Here is a 23,510-nt window from a genome sequence, read left to right as displayed (position 1 = left end):
AACCATTATAGTGTAGAGATACATTAAACCCTTAAATATCTGTATGAAAGAATAGACTCGTACCAGTTTCAAAAATAAGCGCGAGGAACAAGTTATTTTTTCGTTTATAGAGAATAACCATTATAGTGTAGGGATACGAGTGGGAGTAACTGTACCTCGCTTCGGGTACCGTAACGACCGATCGGGCCAACCGAGGGGTTCGTGAACCTCTTACGAGAGTTTAGGTCGTGCCGTTCGTTCGCGGTGGCACAGGAACGAGGGAAGAGAGAAGGTTGAGAGAGGAACGGACGCGTCGAAGGGGGACAACTATATCGGTCCCCCGAACGCGTACCGTTCCTTTTTGCGAAACGCCACCTGCTGGCATGAAATATCGTCCGCCTGGCGGAGCGTTCCCCGGTAATATTTAACGGACGCGCTGGCGAAAGAAGAAGGAACACGAAGGGGGCGGGGACAGGAATTCGAAAGAATTCCGCGGGCCGCGATATCGCGCGATAAGTAGTTCGCGATGGAATCCACTTACAAGGGCTACGTAAAAATTGCCGCGAGACGGTCGTCTAACACCATTGTCCCTACAGCTTTCGTGATAAAAATCGCCTTAAAGGAAACTGGACGTTAACCCTGCCTGTCCTCAATTTTTTAACCCCTACAAGAAGGGTACAAGTCCCTCGGGTTACCTATTTAGTTGAATTTAGTTGATTTAGTCATCTGGTTCGAGAAAATATACCATTATAGGCACAACTACTCAGTTTTTGAAATATTTATGGTTAAAGTTTTGTTATTCTTTAACTACAGATTTATTTCGAATAATTATCGAGTATTGTACCCTCCTACGCTGAGAGTCCCGTCCGTAAATAATAGTTTTCTTTTTCAATCTATGCTTTTATTTTCTATTAATTTTTTGCAAATGATAGTTTTTTTCGATCAAAAAATTTTATTTACAATTTATTTAAAATTATATAAATCGATAATAAATAAGTCGTTAACTTCATTTTTGATCATTTATAATAAAAAGTGTCATAAATACCGACGCGAGTGTACCACAGATTACGTAATAATACTAATACTTTATATACGTGAAAATTTATTCAAAAATTTGTTTTCAAACAATAATAATTTTAGTTGTAAACTGCTAGTTGGCTAGAAAAGAAAAGTTGGGAAATAAACTCAGCTTTTATTTCTTAAATAAAAATGCAACAAATTTCAAACGAAGCAACGCGATTGGCATGATAATTCCGTGTTTCACATTTACTTAAAAAAAGAACGATAAAAAATGAAAGGTGGTAAAAATTGATGTAAAATACTTGAATCGTAAAGTAGCATAATTGAATTCTGAGGAACGTTTCTCCGCGAAGAACAAATACCCAGCAATGGTAAATACAGGTGACGCGTCGGTGTTCGCGAAATACGTTGTAAAATGAATTCGCGAAAGTACACAAAAAGCAAACCAAATGTGAAACGATGAAGCAGTCGTAGCAAAGGTGCCACGTGTTAATCGCTGAATACGAAACGGACCAGCGTCTAATGAAATCTGAGGCGTTGCGGTTCTCCGGCTGTTATCCGCTGACGCCACTATCACTGATAACGCGAGACGTCTTCTCCCGGAGGAAGATTCCACCGAATGATCGTCAACTTCCAAGAAACGCAAGACCTCTGTTCTCTGCATTGACTATCCCTGAAAGGAAAGTAACGAGTAACGACCTGTCGATAGTCATGGAATAAAAATTAAAATTCAATTTAGAAAACAAAAATTTAACTGTTCAATCGAATAAATTAATATACTTGCGTTCGTTGTAATCTATTATTGAAACACAAACTTTCCCATCTTTATTAGCGACTACAAAACACTACACAGTATTTAATATTTAAATATCGTTACAAGACTGATAAATATCACGAGCGAATGTTAGTTTGAATTTTTATCCGGTAGAAAATGAAGTAATATATACGAGGACATTCGAACCGGCCGCCATCTTTACTTCTCTCGTTCCACTCGAGCAAACTACAAAACACTACACAGTATTTAATATTTAAATATCGTTACAAGACCGACAAATATCACGAGCGAATGTTAGTTCGAATTTTTATCCGGTAGAAAATGAAGTAATATATGCGAGGACATTCGAACCGGCCGCCATCTTTACTTCTCTCGTTCCACTCGAGCATTCTGCACGGAACAAAGATGTGAACAAGCTTGCGACTCGAAATATGTTTTATACGAAGCAAGAAAAGATTTTTATCTCGAAAAAATGTCCCTTCTCGTTGGTACCGTTCAAAATCTCGAGATCTCGAACAAAGAAGAAGAAATTCATTGTTATTGAACTAAAACCTGCGTCGAATAAAGTAATCTCTTAAAATAGCATCGCTGAAAGATTAATAATAAGTGTCATTAATAACAGTAGGGAAAGATTTCAGACAAATTTTCGTTGGAGAAATGTAAGAAATGGAATCTTTGATCCTTGGTACCGTAAAAATTCGTCTCGAGATCGCGTAAAGATTGTGCAAAATAAAATGATCTGTTAGGGTCATCGAGGCTTTCCGGGCCTGCCAGGTATGGGAGGTGATATCGGTGAACCGGTGTACGGCGTGAAAGGTGCTTCGGGTGAACTGGGTGACAGGGGTGAACCTGGATTACCGACCACTAACGAATATAAGATGAAAGAGCCGTATGAGCTGACGCCAGGTCCGAAGGGTCCCAAGGGAATGCGAGGAGATGTGGGAATGCGAGGAGAAAGAGGAATGGACGGCTTTATGGGCAGCCCCGTGAGTATTTTATTTATTTATACTTACCTACGTTTCCTTCCAACACACATTTTGTATTGTGCGTGCGCGAGAAGTTGGCTAGTGGGACGGTAGGAGAGAGAGGGGAGTACATCGGTTGCTCCGCCCATCCCCACTTTCGTCGTTTCGACCAATAGCGACGCGTCGTTTCATATATTGCAATACTCAAAATTAAACAATACATTTTTAAATATATATATTTTGAAAAAATGAAATTAAAAAGAAATTGATTCTTCTGAGGTCTCGCATGAGACTGCCCCCTTAAACGCAAACATGCAATGAATCGTCGTAGAATTTCTCTATTTTAAAAAAATTAGGAATAAAAATTGAATATCTATCTATAGCATACAACCAGTATAAGTTACTAGAAATCTAAGAACAATTTATTTTGACGGTGAATGCATTAGACTCTGCGAAATTCTAAATACTATTACCGTGGTCGCAGAGATCCGAGAAGTTTGAGAATTAACAGATAATCTCCGTGGATTATCGCGTGGATTCATGGTGTTCGTGAAATTTTTCACGCAGGGAAGTCAAGGATATCCAGGTATTAAGGGATGGAAAGGAGAAGAAGGGAACGTCGGCCCGAGGGGTAAACACGGCAGAGATGGTCCAGTTGGTCCTGCAGGATTTAAAGGAGATAAAGGTGCTCCTGGTTACGCTGGGATAGATGGAGTGGACGGAGAAATCGTGAGTATCGCATTTACATCGTCAAAAAGTATTTAACCAACTCTGAGTTCGGTCCAGTATTATTTAAATAGATTAAAAAATAACCGTTCATCAAGAAAGTAATTAAGGAACTGTTAAAAGTTAGAAACTGTTTATGCATTTTGTACCTTAAATTCAGGGAGAGCCAGGTGAAATAGGAAATAAAGGGTTGCCTGGTGATGCAGGATATCCCGGTGTACCTGGAAAATGGATGCCAGATCTCGACGAAATAATTCAAGGACCCATTGGAATTGCCGGAGACTTAGGTTCACTTTCATTTACATTTACTAAACCGTGACGAATCATTAGATTGATACGTACATTTTGCATTTTATATTTATTTACGCGAGTAACCAACATCGTTGACACTGAATCCGGATCCAAACTACTGGAAAAAAATTCTACGATTTAGAAAATAGACGTTTGAGCCTACGAATTAAGTTTTATCTAAGAGTCGATTTATTTAAAAGTCGATCGGGCATTTTTTACTCCCGTCGTCGAGTACTATGAATCCTCAGAGTTTTGAAACATTTTTTTTCAACACTTAAAAAATTCAGGGGAATCGTTTCGAAATTGTACGATATTTCTAACACGTGAAATGGCCTGTACCGAATTTCTAACCACGAGTTAGTTTTAATAAAGAAAAATAAATTTAACGATTATTTATTGTATCAGGTCCACCGGGTCCAAAGGGAGATTCGGGAATACCTGGTAAACCTGGTCTAGTAGGCTACATAGGTCCACCTGGTCCACCAGGACCTGCAGGACCTCCTGGGTTGGCTGGACGAAAAGGATCCTCCGTCAAAGGAGAGCCAGGCTCCGATGGTGCGTGTTCGACAATGTCCCATACAAATCGCTGACAAAACATCGAAATGGATAAAAAATGTGTCATTCTAACTGTTCTAGGTCTTCCCGGACCGATGGGCAAAGAAGGCCTACCAGGTTCGCCTGGTCTTTCTGGAATTGCTGGACCAAAAGGATTCCCTGGAGTAACGATATTCGGACCGCCAGGTTTGGACGGAAAACCTGGAATGCCTGGATACTCGGGTCCACCTGGGGATCGTGGTGATGATGGTTTTCATGGTAATTATCTTCCTACTTTCATAAAATTCTGAATTTTTAGATAACTATTGAATTTTTATAAAATCCACATCCAGATATTCTTCAAATTTTATGATGAATATTTGTTTAAAGAAGAAGTAGAATCGTGTAATTATATATAGTATGTGTATTTGTTGCTTAATTATTTTGTTTTACTTGTACTAAACAATTCATTAATTTTGAGTCATTTTTTGTACACAAACGTTTTGGACCAAGTATCAATCAATTGGTTTTATGTGAAACAGGAACACGACTATAAATGATTGCGTTTTATTTTTTTTATATGAAAAGATATAGTAAAACACATCAATGTCGTAAGTTAAATTTTTCAAGCTTTTTATAATTTATTTGGCTATCGACACTTCTTCCTGTTATTTATATTTTATAAAGATCATAAGGTTCACCAAATAATGAATTTTTCCTGTTTTTTTTTTAAGTAATAAAAAATACTAAATATTAGCAAACTAGTCTTGTAGATACCATTATGACATCAAACATAGTTACTGAATAATGTATTTTTACAAGTGTCCAATTCCTTTTCCCCGTGTTACTTTAAGTACTAATTATTCCATTGATATGATGATATAATTTTTATAACTTAATGAGAGATTCTAGAGGCCAAAATAAGACGAAAATCAAGGATACTAATTTGTTGATTGAGGCTTCGTTAAAAAGTTATAGAAACATTTCCGGCCACACAGTATATTTTCGGCAAAGAATTTTTTCCCCAAAAGTACGTAGGATTTCGGGGGTGTGTCTATTCACCAAAAATGATTATAATTGACCCCTGCAACCAAAAATAATTTTTCTAGAACGATTTGAAAATTTTTTTTTTCATCGAAAAATTTAGGCACCTACCCCTGTCGATTTTTCTTAAAAATTCCTTTTTCATTTTTAGTAATTTTGTTTGACGCCCTACAGAAAAGTTGTCTAATACTTTTTTGTAGGTACCCATGAGCTCTACTTCAGAAAAAAGTTTCATTGAAATATATTCACTGTTGTAGGAGTTATGGCTGTTTGAAAATTGGACCATTTTTATGGGGTTTTTCTCATTTTGTGGGATCAAGGATCAACTTTTCGAATATTTTTGGAATTTCTACATATTCTGCATCAAAATACGCATAGTTTGCTTTTTTAAACATTAAAATCGTCCAATCCGTTCAGGAGTTATGACATTTTAAAGATTCGCGTGAAATTTTCGGGCAACATTTCTGGTCATAAATTACATTTTAGATTAGGAATTTTTTTCTCGAAAATGGTTAGGATTTCGAGGGTATGTATATTCACCAAAAATGATTGTAATTGGCCCCTGAAACTGAAAATAATTTTTTTGGAACGATTTGAAATTTTTTAATTATTTCGAAAAATTTTACACCTATTCGAATTTTTTTCTCAAAATTGGGTAGGACTTTGAGGGTATGTCTATTCACCAAAAATGATTGTAATTGACCCCTGCAACCAAAAATAATTTTTCCAGAACGATTTGAAAATTTTTTTTTTCATCGAAAAATTTAGGCACCTACCCCCGTCAATTTTTCTTAAAAATTCCTTTTTCATTTTTAGTAATTTTGTTTGACGCCCTACAGAAAAGTTGTCTAATACTTTTTTGTAGGTACCCATGAGCTCTTCTTCAGAAAAAAGTTTCACTGAAATATATTCACTTTTGTAGGAGTTATGGCTGTTTGAAAATTGGACCATTTTTATGGGGTTTTTCTCATTTTGTGGGATCAAGGATCAACTTTTCGAATATTTTTGGAATTTCTACATATTCTGCATCAAAATACGCATAGTTTGCTTTTTTAAACATTAAAATCGTCCAATCCGTTCAGGAGTTATGACATTTTAAAGATTCGCGTGAAATTTTCGGGCAACATTTCTGGTCATAAATTACATTTTAGATTAGGAATTTTTTTCTCGAAAATGGTTAGGATTTCGAGGGTATGTGTATTCATCAAAAATGATTGTAATTGACCCCCGCAACAAAAAATAATTTTTTTAGGACGATTTGAAATTTTTTAATTTCGCCGAAAAATTTCAGCACCTACTCGAATTTTTTCTCGAAAGTTCGTAGGATTTCGAGGATATGTCTAAGAACCAAAAATGCTCATAATCGACCCATGCATTCGAAAATAATTTTTTCAGAACGATTTGAAATTTTATAATTTAATTTTTTAATAACTTTTTAACGAACCCTCAATCAAGAAGTTGATATTCTTGATTTTCGTTTTATTTTGGCCTCTAGAATCTCCCATTTAAATTTTTCCAACTGGTGGCGGAACACCCTGTATATTATCTTCCTTATACCAGAATGATGAATGTAGTAACTTCTACCTTTTGCAGTAAACGTGCATTCTTAACTACTAAATGTCTTTTCTGTGCCCAACTCTACTCATGCTCTAACTCTATGCCTAACTAATAAATATATGGCGATTATTGTCCAGTTTAACAATGCCAAAACTATAAATTCTGGATTAAGAAGGAAAATATCGCGTGGCAGTTATAATTTAAGTTATGATTTAATTCTCGTTGCAATCGGTAACGATAATATATCTTAATTGAACAGGTCCAAAAGGTTTTCCGGGCAAAGGTATCAGAATCAAGGGTCGTCCAGGTGATCGTGGTTTGCCAGGACCACCAGGATTTCCTGGAACCGACGGATGGCCTGGTACCCCGGGTAACAAAGGTGCAACGGGCCTGAAAGGTGACGACTGTGGCTTTTGTACAGCAGGTAGGTTCAATTGTCGAAACACGAAACGATGAACTTCTTCGAAATACGAACAGGAACAATCAAATACAGAATTTACCACGTTGCAATATTATACACAATTGTCAATTTTTATCCTATATCTGAAAAGTATTCACGTTTCTAAATAATTCCCTTTCCCTGCAACAGTACAACGATAATTTAATTTTAAATTAAAATATACTTCGGTGCTTAACTCGTTTGATGGATCGATTAAATAAATATAAAATTTTACTTTAAATTTTATTTGTAAATAGAGGTTTAATCGATTCATAAAATAATTTCTGTCGAATTAAAATTGTATCATAATTAAGTAAAAAGTTTATTCAAATTTTTCACTTTTAAATTTATATATTATTAATCGAATGTAATGCATTATATTAAACCGAAGAAAATTATGGATTTCAATTTTGGAACTTCACAATCATCGTGCTGCTTTATGTTTTCGTGGCATTTTATTATAAAAATCTGTAAAAAGAAAATTTATCAGAATGTTACCACGTGTATATGTAACATTCAGTTGCTATAACTGATGCAATACTACTCACCAGCGTTTTGTGAATGCCGCTTTGAAAATCCGTGGTCTGATGCGTTATATTACTCAATGGTTTCGCTCCATTTGTCACTGTCCAGACGGTATCATTTTACTAGCGCGACTAATGATGATGACATTTTGAGGCAAGAACGTTGGTAAGTTACAGCAATGACTGTGACTTGTTGTAGAGTTATGGTGTTATCGAATTTGGACCCTTCAACGAGCACTATATATATCTTAAACGAAAATTTGCATGAAACAGAACGAATTGTCCAAAGAAAAAAACAGGAAACAGACCTATTCTTTTCTTTTATCGATGAACGTTCATTCAATATTCATAAATAATGTTAAATAAACTGCATCATTTTTTTGTTTAATTAACTTAAAAGCGTAGCTGCGTAATTTCTAAACATTTAAAAATTTCAAGATTTATGGAGCTATTTGATTTTTAAAACAGTCTTCAAATGTCCCAAAGCTCCAAATTTTTGACTTCCGTTGAATATTTATAAGCAAAGCATATGTCAAATATACACCTAACTTTTCTATAATGGTGAATGAATCTTCCAAGATTCATAGAAATCCAAGGATTCGTGGTATTAAAAAAAGAGCAAGATGATTTTGGAATTCAAAACTTGAAAAAAAAAGTCATTTATTTATATTATTTATCCTCCATTGTCAGTGGTATTAGGTTTATTCTTTTGCCACAAATATGAAATAACTGATGTCAGAAAGGCAAACATTTTATTAGCTGAATAGAGGTTCCACTGTATACAATTATTTAAAATGGAGGAACCTCCATTCAGCTAATCGAAATCGAGCAACTCGAAGGATAGAATAGAATTTTATTACAATTATATTGAGCTCTTGTGAAAATAGAAATGTTTCAACTAATCAAAATTTGTTTACTCACTTTTGACTATTTATTTCTAAAATTCTTTTAATGTATGTAAACAAATGTTGATTAGTTGAAACATTTCTATTTTTACAAGAGCTAAATATAGTTGTAGCAGAATTCTATTCTGTACTTCGAGTTGCTCGATTTCGCGAACTTTGATTGAAAATCAAGTCGAGTAAAAATGTTCGAACTTTCTATTCTTTGCATAGAAAAGGGAGAACGCGGTGAAGATGGACGGGACGGATATCCTGGACTGACAGGATATCATGGATTACCTGGTCCCCGTGGATACAAGGGAAGTCGTGGAAAACCGGGTACTGTTGGACCAAGAGGGTTAGAAGGTGAAAGCGGAAGACCAGGAATCGCTGGGGCTCCGGGACCTAAAGGAGAAAGAGGAAAGGAAATCTATCCAGACGAATTATTAATTGGAAAGCCTGGTGATCAGGGTGACGTAGGATTCGCTGGTCCAGAAGGAGAAAGAGGAGAGAAAGGTGAACCTGGCCAGCGTGGTGACACGGGGCCATCAGGACCTAAAGGTCAAAAGGTCAGAACCTGTTACCAATAACCAGCATTATTTAAGCGTTAAAATTTGTTAAACATACAAGTTACCCTAGTTTTTAGACTCTTAAGAGAGTAAATCTAGACATGCAGTTTTTAGGCCATTTTTGTTATTTAACGATGTTTTATATACATATACGCAGTATTATTTTGAAGTAAAAATGGTGAAAACTACAAACCCCCATTCCTGATTTAAGAAACAGAAATTGACTTTTGACGTGATCTTTAAAAATCGAAAAGAAGACGTTCTCTTTTATAAATGTAACAATCTTGTAACATTCTTCTCGTACCTCTTACCGTTTAGTAATTATTTCTAACAACACATATTCACAGCCAACCTGTATTTTGGGATTATAAAGTCAATTATTAGGTATTTAAAATAATTCAAACCACGATGGATGAAATTAAATACTGGGGATTAAAATCGTATATGCTGTGTGTACGTTTCATAAGTGAAAGGAGAAAGCATTATAAACCGAGAAGGGGTAGAAATGTACCATAAACATATTATATTTCAGACGGAACAGAGTCATGAATAAATAGGGAATTAATCTTAATGCTGTTTTTCTTTCAGGGTAATCATGGTGAGTCGGGATATCCGGGTCGCGATGCTTTCCCAGGTTTGGATGGTAATCCTGGTGAAAAGGGTGATGATGTATTGGTACCAATCGAATCTCTGCGTGGAGATCCAGGATATCCGGGCGCGCCAGGTATAATGGGTCTTCCAGGTGATAAAGGAATAAAAGGAGAACGCGGAGTGTCCTCGAGTTACGACATAGATCTGTCAGGAGAGAAGGGATTCAAAGGAGAAATAGGTTATCCAGGTGAGAATTTCGATAAACGACGTTATTACTCGTACGATGAAAAAGCAAAATAAATCAAACGGTTAAGGAATAGTTTAACATTTTGAATTTCTTTGAGTTTAAAATAAGATGATATTGGAACAAGAACAAAAACCTTAATACGTAATATAACTCTTATAAATAACATGTAAGTTTCTAACGTATTACATTATAGTAATTCTCACATTTTGTACGAGCAATCAAACTGTTCAAACGTTTGAACAGGTTGAATTTTCTCAAGTTTCATACTCAAATGCTTGACTTTGTTTGAAAAAATGTATTTCGGTTTGAATACTTGCATAATTCAAGTACTCGAGAAGCTCCTGCCAGTTATGGAACTCTTAGAACATAAATGCTCGTAGGCGACGATGGAGCTCCAGGTGCCGTAGGACGATTGGGTGACGAAGGATATCAGGGACCGCCAGGAATTGTTGGACCGCCCGGTATATCGCCTCCAGGTCCTACAGGATTAAAGGGTTACCCGGGAATGCCGGGAGAAGAAGGTCCACGTGGCCCAGCGGGTACACCAGGAGCACAAGGACCTATTGGTTTTCCAGTAAGTATCCAAGAAACAATTAGACTCAGAAAAGATGAACCTAGTCTATCCAATTTTATCAAACTTCTCTTGCTTTACAGGGTCGTGTAGGTAGCAAAGGTGATCGGGGTAACCCAGGTACGAATCTGACGTACGGTGATTTCGGAGATGAAGGTCCCAAGGGTGAAAAGGGAGAGATCGGTGACGCTGGCCCATCAGGCTTGCGTGGTAGACACGGAGTAGACGGTCTTAAAGGTTTCAAAGGTGGCAAAGGAGCTCCTGGTTTCGCCGGACTACCAGGTCTTCAGGTAAAATTACTAGCGTTGGAAAGGTAAAAGATTTATAAATACTTTAAGGCTTAATGTATCGAATTCATGGTACAGGGAGCTAAAGGTTCACGGGGTAACAGTGTTGGAGGTGGTAGAGGCTATCCAGGAGCACCTGGTATTCCCGGAATGCCTGGAAGAATTGGAGAACCTGGTCGTCAAGGTACGATATTTTTATTTAAATGAATTCCATGCAACTAAATGTTAGGGATGTTACAAAGAAGGATGATGATGATATTTGATACATTACTGTATGTTACTGTGTAACGATGCATCACTGTAGGAATTCCAACCAGGATGTAAAGAGTTATAACGAATCAGGGCCCGCATTAGTCACATCGTGTATTCGTTATGTATGTATGTATGTGTGTGTGGCGTAACGTTTTTTAACAGTGTGTCTTGCGTCCACGTGTAACGAGTGTTTAATATATCCTTCCAAATATACATATTATTATTAATTCTAAGGCCAACACAGGAGAAGCAACAAATAGAAATAAAAAGGAAATAGTACAGAGTGAACCACCTAACTAGACTACTCGCAATTACTAGACGATTACTTCACATTAAAGTAGAAGTCAAACAATTCGTGTGCTTCCTTTGTTAGTGAAACGATAAATGTTTGTTCAGGGCCCGACGGATCAAATGGATATGCCGGAATAAAGGGCGTTAAGGGGGAAGTTGGTTTCCCCGGACGTCGAGGTGACGACGGTGACGCTGGTCCAATGGGTTACTTAGGTAGAGACGGTATGCCAGGTATGCCAGGTTTACCAGGAGAAGATGGTGACGTTGGTGAACCCGGTAACCCTGGTATGGCCGGCTGGCCTGGCTCCGATGGAATTCCGGGGCTGCCAGGATCCGAAGGGGAACTAGGAAGCCCTGGACCAGCTGGTATTCCGGGTTTGCAAGGTTTGCCAGGATATCCAGGTGCCCCTGGAGACCGTGGCCCAGATGGTTTCGACGGAGCTCCGGGTGAAAATGCCTTCAGCGGACCACACGGTGACATAGGCGAGCCTGGTTTCACAGGAGCAGTAGGACCCCCTGGGCTCCCTGGCGTTGATGGTAGACCCGGTTTACCTGGTGAACGTGGTTTTGCTACCGACGGATTCGATGGTCTGGAAGGACAGAAAGGTGAACCAGGTTACCACGGATTTGACGGTATACCCGGATCAAAGGTACGTTTCTAGAGATACTGACAATAGAGAATGTTAAGAATATTGTTCGATTCGTGAGGTAGCTAGAGTAGAGTTCGAAACTGGGCAATTTTAAAAATTTGATTAAAGAAGAATAACTGAAATCCTTTGAGGTTGCTAATGTACATCATTATATTAATGATAAAACTAGAGCTAACGTTTGTAATATAAAACGAAAACTGTCTGTAATATAGGGTGAAATCGGTGATATGGGACCAGATGGATTGAAAGGGGCAAGAGGAGACTGGGGCATCCGCGGAAGACCAGGATTACATGGTATTCCTGGTGAATACGGTGTTAAAGGTGAACAAGGCCTAATGGGACCGCCTGGACCCAATGGTCTTAATGGTAAACCAGGGGTGAGTGGTGATCCTGGTAAAATGGGTCTGCCAGGTAAGCTTTACAAACAGAAGATACTTTAATACTTCAATATTAACACGTTGACTATCCGTTAAATATGAATCCCAATCCTTGTTCAGAATTGTTTAGACTCAGAAATCCCCTACAGTACAATTATTCTAAAGACTTCTTTAAAGCTGAAAGACAGGAATCGAATGAAACAGTAAACTTTTACATCTTAAATTATTTCTTTTATAATAATTTTGCTACGATAGTTCAATTTTAATATATTAAATGCACATTTTCTCCCTGTAAATATAAAAAGATATACAAAGTGTCTTATATTTGTGTTCACTACTGTGGATGTTAGAGAATTTGCGTTCACTGACTGTGAATATTTGTTAGGAATGCCCGGTGAGGAGGGTGCTCCAGGATTTCCTGGTACAATGGGTGCACCAGGACCGAAAGGTTCGATAGGTGAACCTGGCCTACCATCGTACACTGTGGCCGAGCCGGGAGATTTTGGAAATCCTGGCTACGACGGCCGGAAAGGTGAAAAGGGAGAGTGGGGTGATCACGGTTTCGTAGGATTACTTGGTCGAAAGGTATACAAACTGTTAATCATACATCGTGTAATCGTATTATGATTCGATCTTAGAGAAACATTGACTTTATAGCAATTTCTGAAACTAATCTTGCAACGACACGTGTTTCGTAAGAACGATTGCGTTCCATTAACTTCATGAAAATCATAATTTTCAAATTTACAAAGACGCTTGACTTGCATGTGTCGTTAAAAAATCTTTATTTGATAATGTTTGACCGTGAATGATCATTAAATTAGCATAATAAGATGCAAACATCTAAACGTAAATAACGTTAATATTGTATTTAATATTCTAACGAAAGTTCTAAAATTGTTTATGCATAAATGTTTTTCGTAAAGATTCTGTTATCAAAAGAATATTAGTAAAGAGTTATAGTAGATTTGCTTCTGTCTCATTAAATCCTTAAATAATCAGGTTATTGTTTATCCACTTCGTTATATATACACGATAGTTAATTTTTATTTTAGGGCGAAGCAGGTGACATAGGATACTCAGGACCTGATGGATTTCCAGGCATGCCAGGTCTCCCAGGTATCCCTGGTAATGAAGGACCTCCTGGACGTCCAGGTAACAATCAAACGTTTTATACGAATCAACATTTTGTTTATCGTTTTTGTTACGCGTTAAATAGCACATATAAATATACGCAAAAAAATAGAATAAATAACCATAAAATTTTGTTATTAATTTTAATTCAAACGCCATTTAACTTTTGTAACATTTTGCTTTTGACATTCGAAATCCAAAACTTGTTACAGTAAACTCTAGATTATCTGACTCGAGGTTTTTAAAATATTAATGAAGTCATTGCGTTGCTCCTATTCACGTTTATTACTATATATTACATACAGAAAACAGATTAATATCTTAAAACGTTCCTTTCCATAAGCACTACGCGTTTAGACTTTCCGCCGCCATCTTGAATAAGTCCAAAAGCAAGGTGTAGCCAGAGCTGATCCTAACATGGATGTAATATTGACTATTATGTGTCGATATAATATTTCAGGATTGTCTGGTGAATTCGCCGAACGAGGTGACAAAGGAGTAGATGGATTCGATGGAATACCTGGTGCACCAGGAAATCCAGGAGCAAAGGGAGCCCCCGGAGAATATGGACACGACGGTCCCAAAGGAAACAGAGGAGACGTTGGTGACAGCTTCCACGGACCAAAAGGACTTCCGGGAGATGATGGTCAGTACTCACTTCCTGTAATAAATTCTGATCACGTTTGATTAAATATCAATAAATGTTAATACGAATTGTCGAGATACGACTCGACACTCTACATTGACCAAAGAGTACTGACATACATTTGTGTATCTACGCGATAGTGTTTATTTTCACATACAGTAATAAAGTCATTCCTTTTTGTGAATGTGGGAATAATCTTCATATTCATTGTACGTATATTTTGCCATTCAGGTCCAAAAGGTTTCACCGGTTACCCTGGAACTCCAGGAATGGAAGGATTGCCAGGTCTCCCTGGATCACCTGGACCAAAGGGATACAGAGGAGAACACGGAAGACATGGAATCAGTATAAAAGGAGAACAAGGAGATCAAGGGCTGCCTGGACTCGACGGCAGGCTAGGACGAAAAGGCGAGAGGGGCGATTCGGGCCTTTCTGGATTTGAAGGGTTACCTGGACCAAAAGGAGAACGTGGTGACGTGGGCGAGACTGGACTACCTGGACTAGTTGGACCTTCGGGCCCACAAGTTAGTAGTCTTATATTACAGAAATCTTGCTTTATCTTCCAAGGAAGAAATTATTTATAAGGTCATAATTAATTAACACCCAATCTTGAATCGCTGAATCTGAAAGCTGATAAAACTTTCTCAGTTACCTTTATAATTAAATATCGTTGCAACATCTTTATTTAGACATGAATTTGGTACAGTTCTCTAAAATTCTACTCTATTGACAGGGAGAAAAAGGAAATCGTGGTATAAATCATTTCTCAGCTTTCCCAAGAAAAGGAATACCCGGTGACATAGGATTCGAAGGACTGCCAGGTATACAGACGAATAGTTCTAAAAGATACTGATTTGGTGTAAAAATTACTTTAAACAACCGTTTACGTAGGTTACTTTGGAGAGAAGGGAATGATTGGCGATCCAGGAGAAGATGGAATACCTGGAAGGAAAGGCGAACAAGGAATGATTGGTTTGCCAGGAACTGTGGGACCTGACGGCAAAGAAGGTCCTCCCGGTTTTCCTGGTGCTCCCGGTTCCGTTGGACGTCCAGGATCCGCAGGTAAAGAATTGATTAACTAACAAAGGACATACTAATAAATGTTAGTTGATTTGGCATTTAAATAATGAAAATATAGCGAACACCTAAAACTAACATTACAAAAAGAACTAAAGAATATTAATTCAAAAGGGAACTAATGCAAACTTCCTTTTTAAAAGCTTTTCATTTATTAACTGAACATGATTAACTCTTTGACTACGGTCGATTTTTAAGCAAAAACTTTTTCTTGCCTTAAGCAACACATAGATTGAACGCTCATAGGCGTTTAACGCACGCAGTCAACTGACTAACTGACCGCCTGTAGACGCTTTTAGTAGTCAAAGGGTTCTATAAAAATGATTGTAACTAAAAATAACCTTTGCAACCCCTTAGAAAACTCTTTGTACTCTATGAAATTATTCCCCAACTACTTTCTATTTGAACGTAAGGTTTGTAGAGTGTCTATTTTTAATATAAAGCGATTGGAAATATAAAATTGCGAATGATGGATTTGCAGGATACCCCGGATTACCAGGAGCCCCGGCACCACCAGCGCCAGCTCCAAAAAGCAGAGGCTTCATCTTCGCTCGGCACTCGCAATCCGAAATGATACCTCTGTGTCCGAAAGACACGATCAAACTCTGGGATGGTTTCTCATTGTTGCATATAATGGGCAACGGGCATCCTTATGGGCAAGATCTTGGTAAGTTAGGCGACGATAGCGATTATACAAAGCGTCCCATGCAACTGGGAAAGGCTACATCTCTGAAACGGTTAAAGGGTACATCTGACAAATGCAACTTCATTCTTTTTTTAAATGGAACTCTATAGTTTTGCACTATTTGATGCAATTTTGTTAAATCCTACAAAAAATATTTAAATACTTATACAAGGTGCTCGGTCACCTCGAAAAATTTTGATGGGAGATTCTAGAGGCCAATTTGTTTATTGAGGCTTCGTTTTGACATTTTTTGTATTTTCAACAGTTTCAGAGATATATCTGCTTCCAGTGGCGCAGTACACTCTGTACAGTCTAAAAAGAATCTCACTAAATGCTGGAATAGCAAACAAATTGGTTTTTGTTAAGTTCGTGCATAAAAGTTAACAAACCCTGTCGTGAAGTTAGGAGTAAAAAATATAAATAAACAATACCTTTTTATAATAAACGGTGTTCTATAATATCTTTGATGAAATTAATTGCTATTCGAATGCTGTTATAGAGCCTAAGCTTTTGATATGATATTTTCCTTTAGGCGCCGCTGGTAGCTGCGTTACTAGGTTCTCCACTATGCCCTTCATGTTCTGTAACTTCAACAACGTCTGCGATTACGCGAATCGTAACGACTACAGTTACTGGCTGAGCACGACGGAACCCATGCCTATGTCGATGACGCCCATACCAGCACCGGAAGTCGGCAGATACATCTCCAGATGTTCTGTTTGCGAATTCCCAACGCGAGCCATCGCGGTGCACAGCCAGTCCATGTCTATACCGGAGTGTCCGAGTGGTTGGGAGGAACTTTGGATCGGGTATAGTTTCCTCATGGTGAGTAAACTTATTAACACATAATAGCAGAAAGTGACCTTGTTGAGAACAAGCATTGCGTGCATGTATTTTTAATGGAAATTTGTATCCATTGGTGCAGTCCCCTCCCTTGCTAAGATCAGTACTACCTGAGAAGGACACTCGTTTATTGCACCCCCTGAACGTCTCGTTTCTTTATTTCCGAGTCTCAAGCTCAGTTAGCAGAAAACTGTCAAGCTAAGAACAGCATTTTCGTTTTGTAAAATTACTTTAAATACATACTTAGATCGAAACTCATACTCGAATACATACTTAGTGCCGATGTCAAAAATTAATTTTTCATATTATTATATTATTTAAATTAATTTTTGTAACATACAGGATTCCGCATTCCTTGGTACACACTTCAGCAGTGTGTTCTAAAAGTCAAACTAAGACTAAAACGTTATATAACAAAGAGAAGTTGAAATCTCACAACTTGACACAGTTTTCGCATTATAGTGTACTATTACTAGATACGTTAGCCAGCAAGGCGTGTTGAAATTTTGAAGTTCCAGATATGCTTAAGATTCAATTATAGCGGCGCAAAGGATGATCCAGTTAGAATCAATAAACTAAATCAGGGTCGGGAATCTCTGTCCCATATCTCTCCTGTCCGAATTCCAAACGACCCAATCCATCAATACCTTTGGCAAACTGGAATCGTATTAAATATAATTAAATTTGTTGAACTTCGAACATGCCATTACGAATAATTCCCACGAAACTTGAGTTCCTGGACTGCTCTTTTAAAGAACCCATTAGGATGGAAACTTCAGTTGTTAGAAAATAGTTTGCAAAGTGATGATGATGAAAATAACACCTAACCTAACCTTCTCTTTAAAATAATAAAAATAATTTCGTTATATGAAATACAGTAATGATTCGTAAAATGAATGACGTGATTCGTAAGTTGAACGTTTCTATCCTTCCCAACTGGGAGCTGCGTTCATTTCCCTTCGATTTCTTCTTGACATCTGTTTCGCGACAAAATACAGTAATGATTCTTAAAATGAATCCAGGCGAGATTCGTAAGTTGAACATTTCTATCCCTCCCAACTGGGAGCGTTCAATTCCCTTCGACTTCTTCTTGACATCTGTTTCGCGACAAACTACAGCAATAATTCTTAAAATGAACCCAGGCATGATTCGTAAGTTGAACATTTCTATCCCTTCCGATTGTGGGGACCCCCTTGAAGCCAGTGAAACGTGAAAGACAGCATTTAAAAAACCCCTCGAAGCAATGTTCATTTTACGAATCATTACTGCAATAGCTATTTCAAGTAATGAATTTTATTATATTGTTTGTAGTAACGGGTATTTCGACAGAATTTTTCAATACCGAAGCATATTATTGCCATTTTATTTTATTTATCCCCATTTAATTTTGAATACCAAACTAAAATAAAGGAAAGTCAGTGCAGAATTACATCGATGAGTGACTAAACCCGTTGGAAACTTACAGCATAGGGACGCGGGGGCGGGCGGTGGCGGCCAATCGCTAATTTCGCCAGGTTCCTGCTTGGAGGAATTCCGCGCGCGGCCCTTCATCGAGTGTCGAGGACTGGGCACCTGCAACTATTTCTCCACTGCCACGTCCTACTGGCTGGCCACCATCGCGGACAGCCAGATGTTCCGGAAGCCGTCTCAGCAGACCCTGAAGGCGGATCACACCTCGCGGATCAGCCGCTGCGCGGTGTGTCTTCGTCGTCGCGTCACGGAAGAGCCAAAGCCGTATCGAGCACCGCTGCCCTTTACTGGCTACAAGTACCGGTCAAATCGGCGTTATCCCTATTAGCCCTCAGAGGCAGTCGCCACCCGCCAGCAGAGGAGGAGACCCCAACAGGCGCGATGGGAACGAACCGCGAAAAACCCTGGCAGTGGCTTAAAAAATCGCGACGTCGTCAGCCACGATTCACCAGTGACTTTGCAGGGGAACAGCGACTCTGTGTATATATAAACAACAGGATGATACTTGATGATGAACCAGTGGCTTTAGATAAGTTTGACCGGGAGCAAAAACGCTATTGCGACACTCCAGTCTATCGCTTTGTTCTGCCCAAAAGAATTATAGGTCGATTTTATTAATTTTTTTTATAAAAATTAGTTCACGACTGCCTTTTTTGTTACCCGGCGTACGCACGGTTACGGAAACTCAACTTAACGGGAAGAAATTTTCTATTAACTAACTTCCAGTATACTCGATGTTGATAATTAGACTGCGGATGTTTGTGCATTTATGAGAAATTTCAATTCTCAAAATTCTTCGAAATCGAAAATATAAGAAACGCTTAAAGCACGATACGAATTATTATATTTAAGGGTTTGAGGCAACCCTCAACAAAGCTCCCATTTCATTAATTCTATTAATAAAAATATGAACTTACATAAAGATCCGCAGTCTATTGATAAGTGTCAACGAAGTATCCTTTCAATAATGAGATTTAAATATCCCACGAAACGAATTTAAATCATCGTTTCGCATTATGCAGGTGTGTTGAAGTTCTGAGTCGACGTTAGGGGTGTGAGCATGTGTATAAGTGTGTGTGTGAGTGTGTGTGAGAAATTTAAGCGTGGTCAAAGTCGAGTCGGGAGGACAATGTTCTCGAGCCATGATACTTCGATCCATCTCAGTCTTCTTTCACGACCAAATTGAATGTATTAATCTCACGATTGGAATCTACCTGCTTCAACATTGCTCGAAACAATTTTTGTACTATTAGACTTCAGCTTCTATCAATAATCTACGAGTTCAAACATTTCAAAATTATTTTTCGTGCAGTTAGATAGAAATAGTATTTATTCCCTATTCGGTCGTTTGCTCAGACATTCAACAGTTTATGTGATATTAACCCTTTTATGTAGATCGTAACCTGAACGTATGTTATCAAAAACAGAGTAATCCCCAAGTTACAATGTTACTAACTAATAACTAGTAATTAATAAATAGAACATGAAGAAAGATCCATTTTGCAATACACTTGGTATACGACCTAATGTTTGAATTATTTAATAAAAAATTTGTTTAACACTCCCCTTGCATCCCCACACTAATAAATTTTAATTCAACTCCAAAATACTTGAAAATGAATCGCAAAGCAAGGAATTAACATAAAAATCCTTATAAAGTCCACTGAGAAAACTTCACTGAATTTGTCATTGTCTTATAGAAATAGCTCTGCGGATTCAGGCATTCATTATTTGGCTCGAGTATTAATTAATTCATGAACGTGAAATATAATGGATGAAACAGAGGGTTGAAATGACACGCGAGTAAGCGACTTCAAAGTTCAAAGTTCAGATGAAGTGTAGCTGAAGCTAAAAGAATAAAATAAAACGAAGGATCATTTTTCTTCGAGGTGGTATGAATTTCTGTAACCGTGTGGACGATTATGTGTACGTACCGTTGCGACCGGATTTAGAGATGATATATGTCTTATGCCAAAAAGATACGGGGGCCAACGTCCTCGACGAAACTGCCAATCGACGTCGCATCGACCTCACGGATAAATTTAAATTAACGATATTTCCTGTACGATATACCGCTACTGTAACTGTCTATGTATTTACAACGAATAAAGATATTTTATAGAAGCTATCTGGAAGCTGTGGTCCAGAGATCTGATTTGTAAAAGCAACATGGCGACAGGGTCTCTCGCGTGCTCTTCTGTGAACACGTTTTCGAATAATTTTTCAGAAAACGAGCGATGGAACGCTTCGATGGGTATGATACTAATACAGAAGATTTATTAACAGTCTATTTAAATTATTTTAATATAAAATTTCATTCAAGTAATAAATTAGTAAAACACCGTATAGCGATTTATTATTAATGTAAAATATATGATTTTATTTTATAATTCAGTTGTTCATTGTACATATCTAGATTAAAAATTTACTCGTGTCTTACTGAGTTTTATTTTGCACGTGGAATTATCGAAAAGAAATTGGCAGTGTCTATTGCATTTTTAGTGACCCACAGTCACAGATAGAATAATAACGTTATAGTTATGTTTACTGCATTCATGACCTTATAATAATTATATCTATTAAGTTCTATAGTATATCAAACAATTTAGTCGATTAGAAAATTTTATATTAGTAGTAAATGATACCAAATTGTTACTCCTATTCGATTTTATTTCAATTCTTAATCAACTCTGCCTTTTATAGAATAGCCTCACCAATGATTGACTGAATACAATACTTTTTATATTTTATCGTCCATTTCTCATTCTTTACGGTAGAACCAATATGGACGATTTGTAAGGTTCGTTAGTTACTCCTTTATCACTACAATAGGATCATTTCTACCAATTTCTGATCATTCAAATTTAATAATTAAAAATACAAGTTAAATTCTGAAATTTTAAAACTCTTTTGATTCAACTATTGATGCGTGTCGTCGTTTCTAGCTACAGTTTTAAGAAAATGATTGTAAAACATTCCATTATTCTATTATAAATTTAGAAACTTTTGCGTCGTCTCGATGACCAAAATCGTTTTCTGAGCTATTTCTTAGCGTGCATTTAGAGCAGCAAAAGTATAGCAACGTGAATAACCGTGACCTCTGACCGCACAAAGGTTTAACAAAGAGCGTAAGTTCAGATAACAGAAGCTGACACGTATGCAGGAGATCGAACGAGCATTTGCATAAAAGCTTCCATTTACTTTGAAAGATCTTCCGCGCACTTGGAAAGGAAAAGAATTCGCATTTTTCCCGTAGCCACGAATGTTTGTCTGCGCGTTTGAAAACGTGTACACAAAAGAGGCCATCGAGTTCCTTTTCCGGTAGACAGATCGACATTAAACAACGCGACGGATAAAAACAAAATTGTTTTCCTTTCAAATATGTAATTTTTCGAATTGCATTTTACAAATACTCAATTTTTTCATTATATTTAACGTTGTTTAAGTGTGTACAGAAAATGTAACAAAAGAGATGCCAGTAACAGTGTTCTGGAACGAAAGAAGGGAGCAAGAAATAATATATAATAAAAAAACTGTCTTACGATTTTTAAGAGTCTCTGTAAATTAGATCAACTTTAGCAACCGCCAAGCTGTTTCGCTATTATGGTTGACACATATTACAGAAACTTGCAAAGAATATTTATATCGAGATATAGAGACTATTGCGTTAGCTATAATAAGTATAAGAGAATTTTATATTTATGTATTGCGTACCGATATTTTAAATAATAAAATAATATACAAAGCATTATTATTTAAAGAACAGATAAAGACTTTGTAATTTTTATTTATGAAATTCAATTTACGATTAGAATTATATATGCATTATTATAAGGAAATTTTTTATTTTCTTAGCTTGCTTACTACTCATAATACTTCTGACAACGTAAAAAGATTACTACTTGCTACTGCTTGCCTCTGCTGACCACTGCTGACCTTTGCTGATCACTGCTGATACTTCTGACGACGTGTAACGATTACGACTGACTTCTACCAACCTCCACTGGCCTCTTCTGGCCTCTGCTGACCAACGCTTATATTTCTGACAACGTATAACGATTACGACTGACTTCTGCCAACCTCCACTGGCCTCTGCTGACCACTGCTGGTCTCTACATGCTTCTACTGGTGGCTAACTTGAGTTAGCAGGTAATCTCATAAAACTATTTTATCCAGTTATACTCCTTTTTACCTGAAGTATAAGGTAAAAAGTACGAAGTACAAGGTACGACTACATGTACTTTTGAATTTTCTTACAGGCCTCCGCTGGACTCTGCTGATCGCTGCTGACCACTCCTGATACTTCTGACAACGTATAACGATAGCGACTTTCTACTGCCAGTCTCTCTCAGCCTCTGCTGGCTCCAGCTGGCCTCTGCTGACCATCGCTTATATTTCTGACAACGTATAACGATTACGACTGACTTCTGCCAACCTCCACTGGTCTCTACATGCCCTCTATTGGTGGCTAATTTCAGTTAGCAGGTAATGTCATAAAACTATTTTACGCAGTTATACTCCTTTTGACCTGAAGTATAAGGTAAAAAGTACGAGGTACAAGATATGACTACATGTACTTTTGCATTTTCTTACAGGCCTCCGCTGGACTCTGCTGACCGCTGCTGACTCCTCCTGATGCTTCTGACAACGTAAAAAGATTACTACTTGCTACTGCTTGCCTCTGTTGACCATTGCTAACCACTCCTGATAATTCTGACAACGTATAACGAAACCGATTGACTACTGCCAACCTCTCCCAGCTTTTTCTGGCTCCAGCTGGCCTCTACTGACCATCGCTTATATTTCTGAGAACGTATAACGATAACGACTGGCTACTGCCTCTCCCAGCCTCTACTGGCGACGACAAACCGCTGCTGACCACTCCTAATACTTCTGACAACTTATAACGATAACGACTGGCTGCTGCCAACCTCTGCTTGCTTCTGCTGGCCTCTGCTGACCACCACTTATATTTCTGACATCGTACGATTACTACTGGCTACTATCAGCCTATGCTGACCCCCGTCAACATCTCCTGGCCTCAGCAGGCCTCACCCAGCATCTACTAACGTCAGATTCTCTCAG

The 23,510-nt window shown here is 37.7% G+C and overlaps 1 protein-coding gene across 1 annotated transcript in view; it reads left to right on the top strand.

Moving 5' to 3' along the window:
- LOC143345165 (uncharacterized) overlaps positions 1 to 21,086 on the top strand; it is a 96,213-nt gene extending 75,127 nt beyond the window's left edge. Inside the window, exons 6-27 of the mRNA XM_076772037.1 lie at positions 2,521 to 2,760; positions 3,307 to 3,468; positions 3,626 to 3,752; positions 4,162 to 4,311; positions 4,393 to 4,569; positions 7,151 to 7,315; positions 8,970 to 9,304; positions 9,893 to 10,142; positions 10,523 to 10,716; positions 10,797 to 11,003; positions 11,079 to 11,184; positions 11,649 to 12,193; positions 12,406 to 12,604; positions 12,956 to 13,155; positions 13,626 to 13,725; positions 14,165 to 14,350; positions 14,582 to 14,874; positions 15,084 to 15,171; positions 15,242 to 15,412; positions 15,909 to 16,094; positions 16,645 to 16,937; positions 18,421 to 21,086. Coding sequence (XP_076628152.1) covers positions 2,521 to 2,760; positions 3,307 to 3,468; positions 3,626 to 3,752; positions 4,162 to 4,311; positions 4,393 to 4,569; positions 7,151 to 7,315; positions 8,970 to 9,304; positions 9,893 to 10,142; positions 10,523 to 10,716; positions 10,797 to 11,003; positions 11,079 to 11,184; positions 11,649 to 12,193; positions 12,406 to 12,604; positions 12,956 to 13,155; positions 13,626 to 13,725; positions 14,165 to 14,350; positions 14,582 to 14,874; positions 15,084 to 15,171; positions 15,242 to 15,412; positions 15,909 to 16,094; positions 16,645 to 16,937; positions 18,421 to 18,753 — 4,707 coding nt within the window. The 3' untranslated portion in view covers positions 18,754 to 21,086. The remainder of the gene's footprint in view (positions 1 to 2,520; positions 2,761 to 3,306; positions 3,469 to 3,625; positions 3,753 to 4,161; positions 4,312 to 4,392; positions 4,570 to 7,150; positions 7,316 to 8,969; positions 9,305 to 9,892; positions 10,143 to 10,522; positions 10,717 to 10,796; positions 11,004 to 11,078; positions 11,185 to 11,648; positions 12,194 to 12,405; positions 12,605 to 12,955; positions 13,156 to 13,625; positions 13,726 to 14,164; positions 14,351 to 14,581; positions 14,875 to 15,083; positions 15,172 to 15,241; positions 15,413 to 15,908; positions 16,095 to 16,644; positions 16,938 to 18,420) is intronic.
- The last annotated feature ends 2,424 nt before the right edge of the window (positions 21,087 to 23,510 follow it).

Source organism: Colletes latitarsis, chromosome 1 (genome assembly GCF_051014445.1).
Source record: "Colletes latitarsis isolate SP2378_abdomen chromosome 1, iyColLati1, whole genome shotgun sequence".
Classification (NCBI taxonomy): Eukaryota; Metazoa; Arthropoda; class Insecta; order Hymenoptera; family Colletidae; genus Colletes; species Colletes latitarsis.
This window is presented reverse-complemented; position numbering and strand designations above follow the sequence as displayed.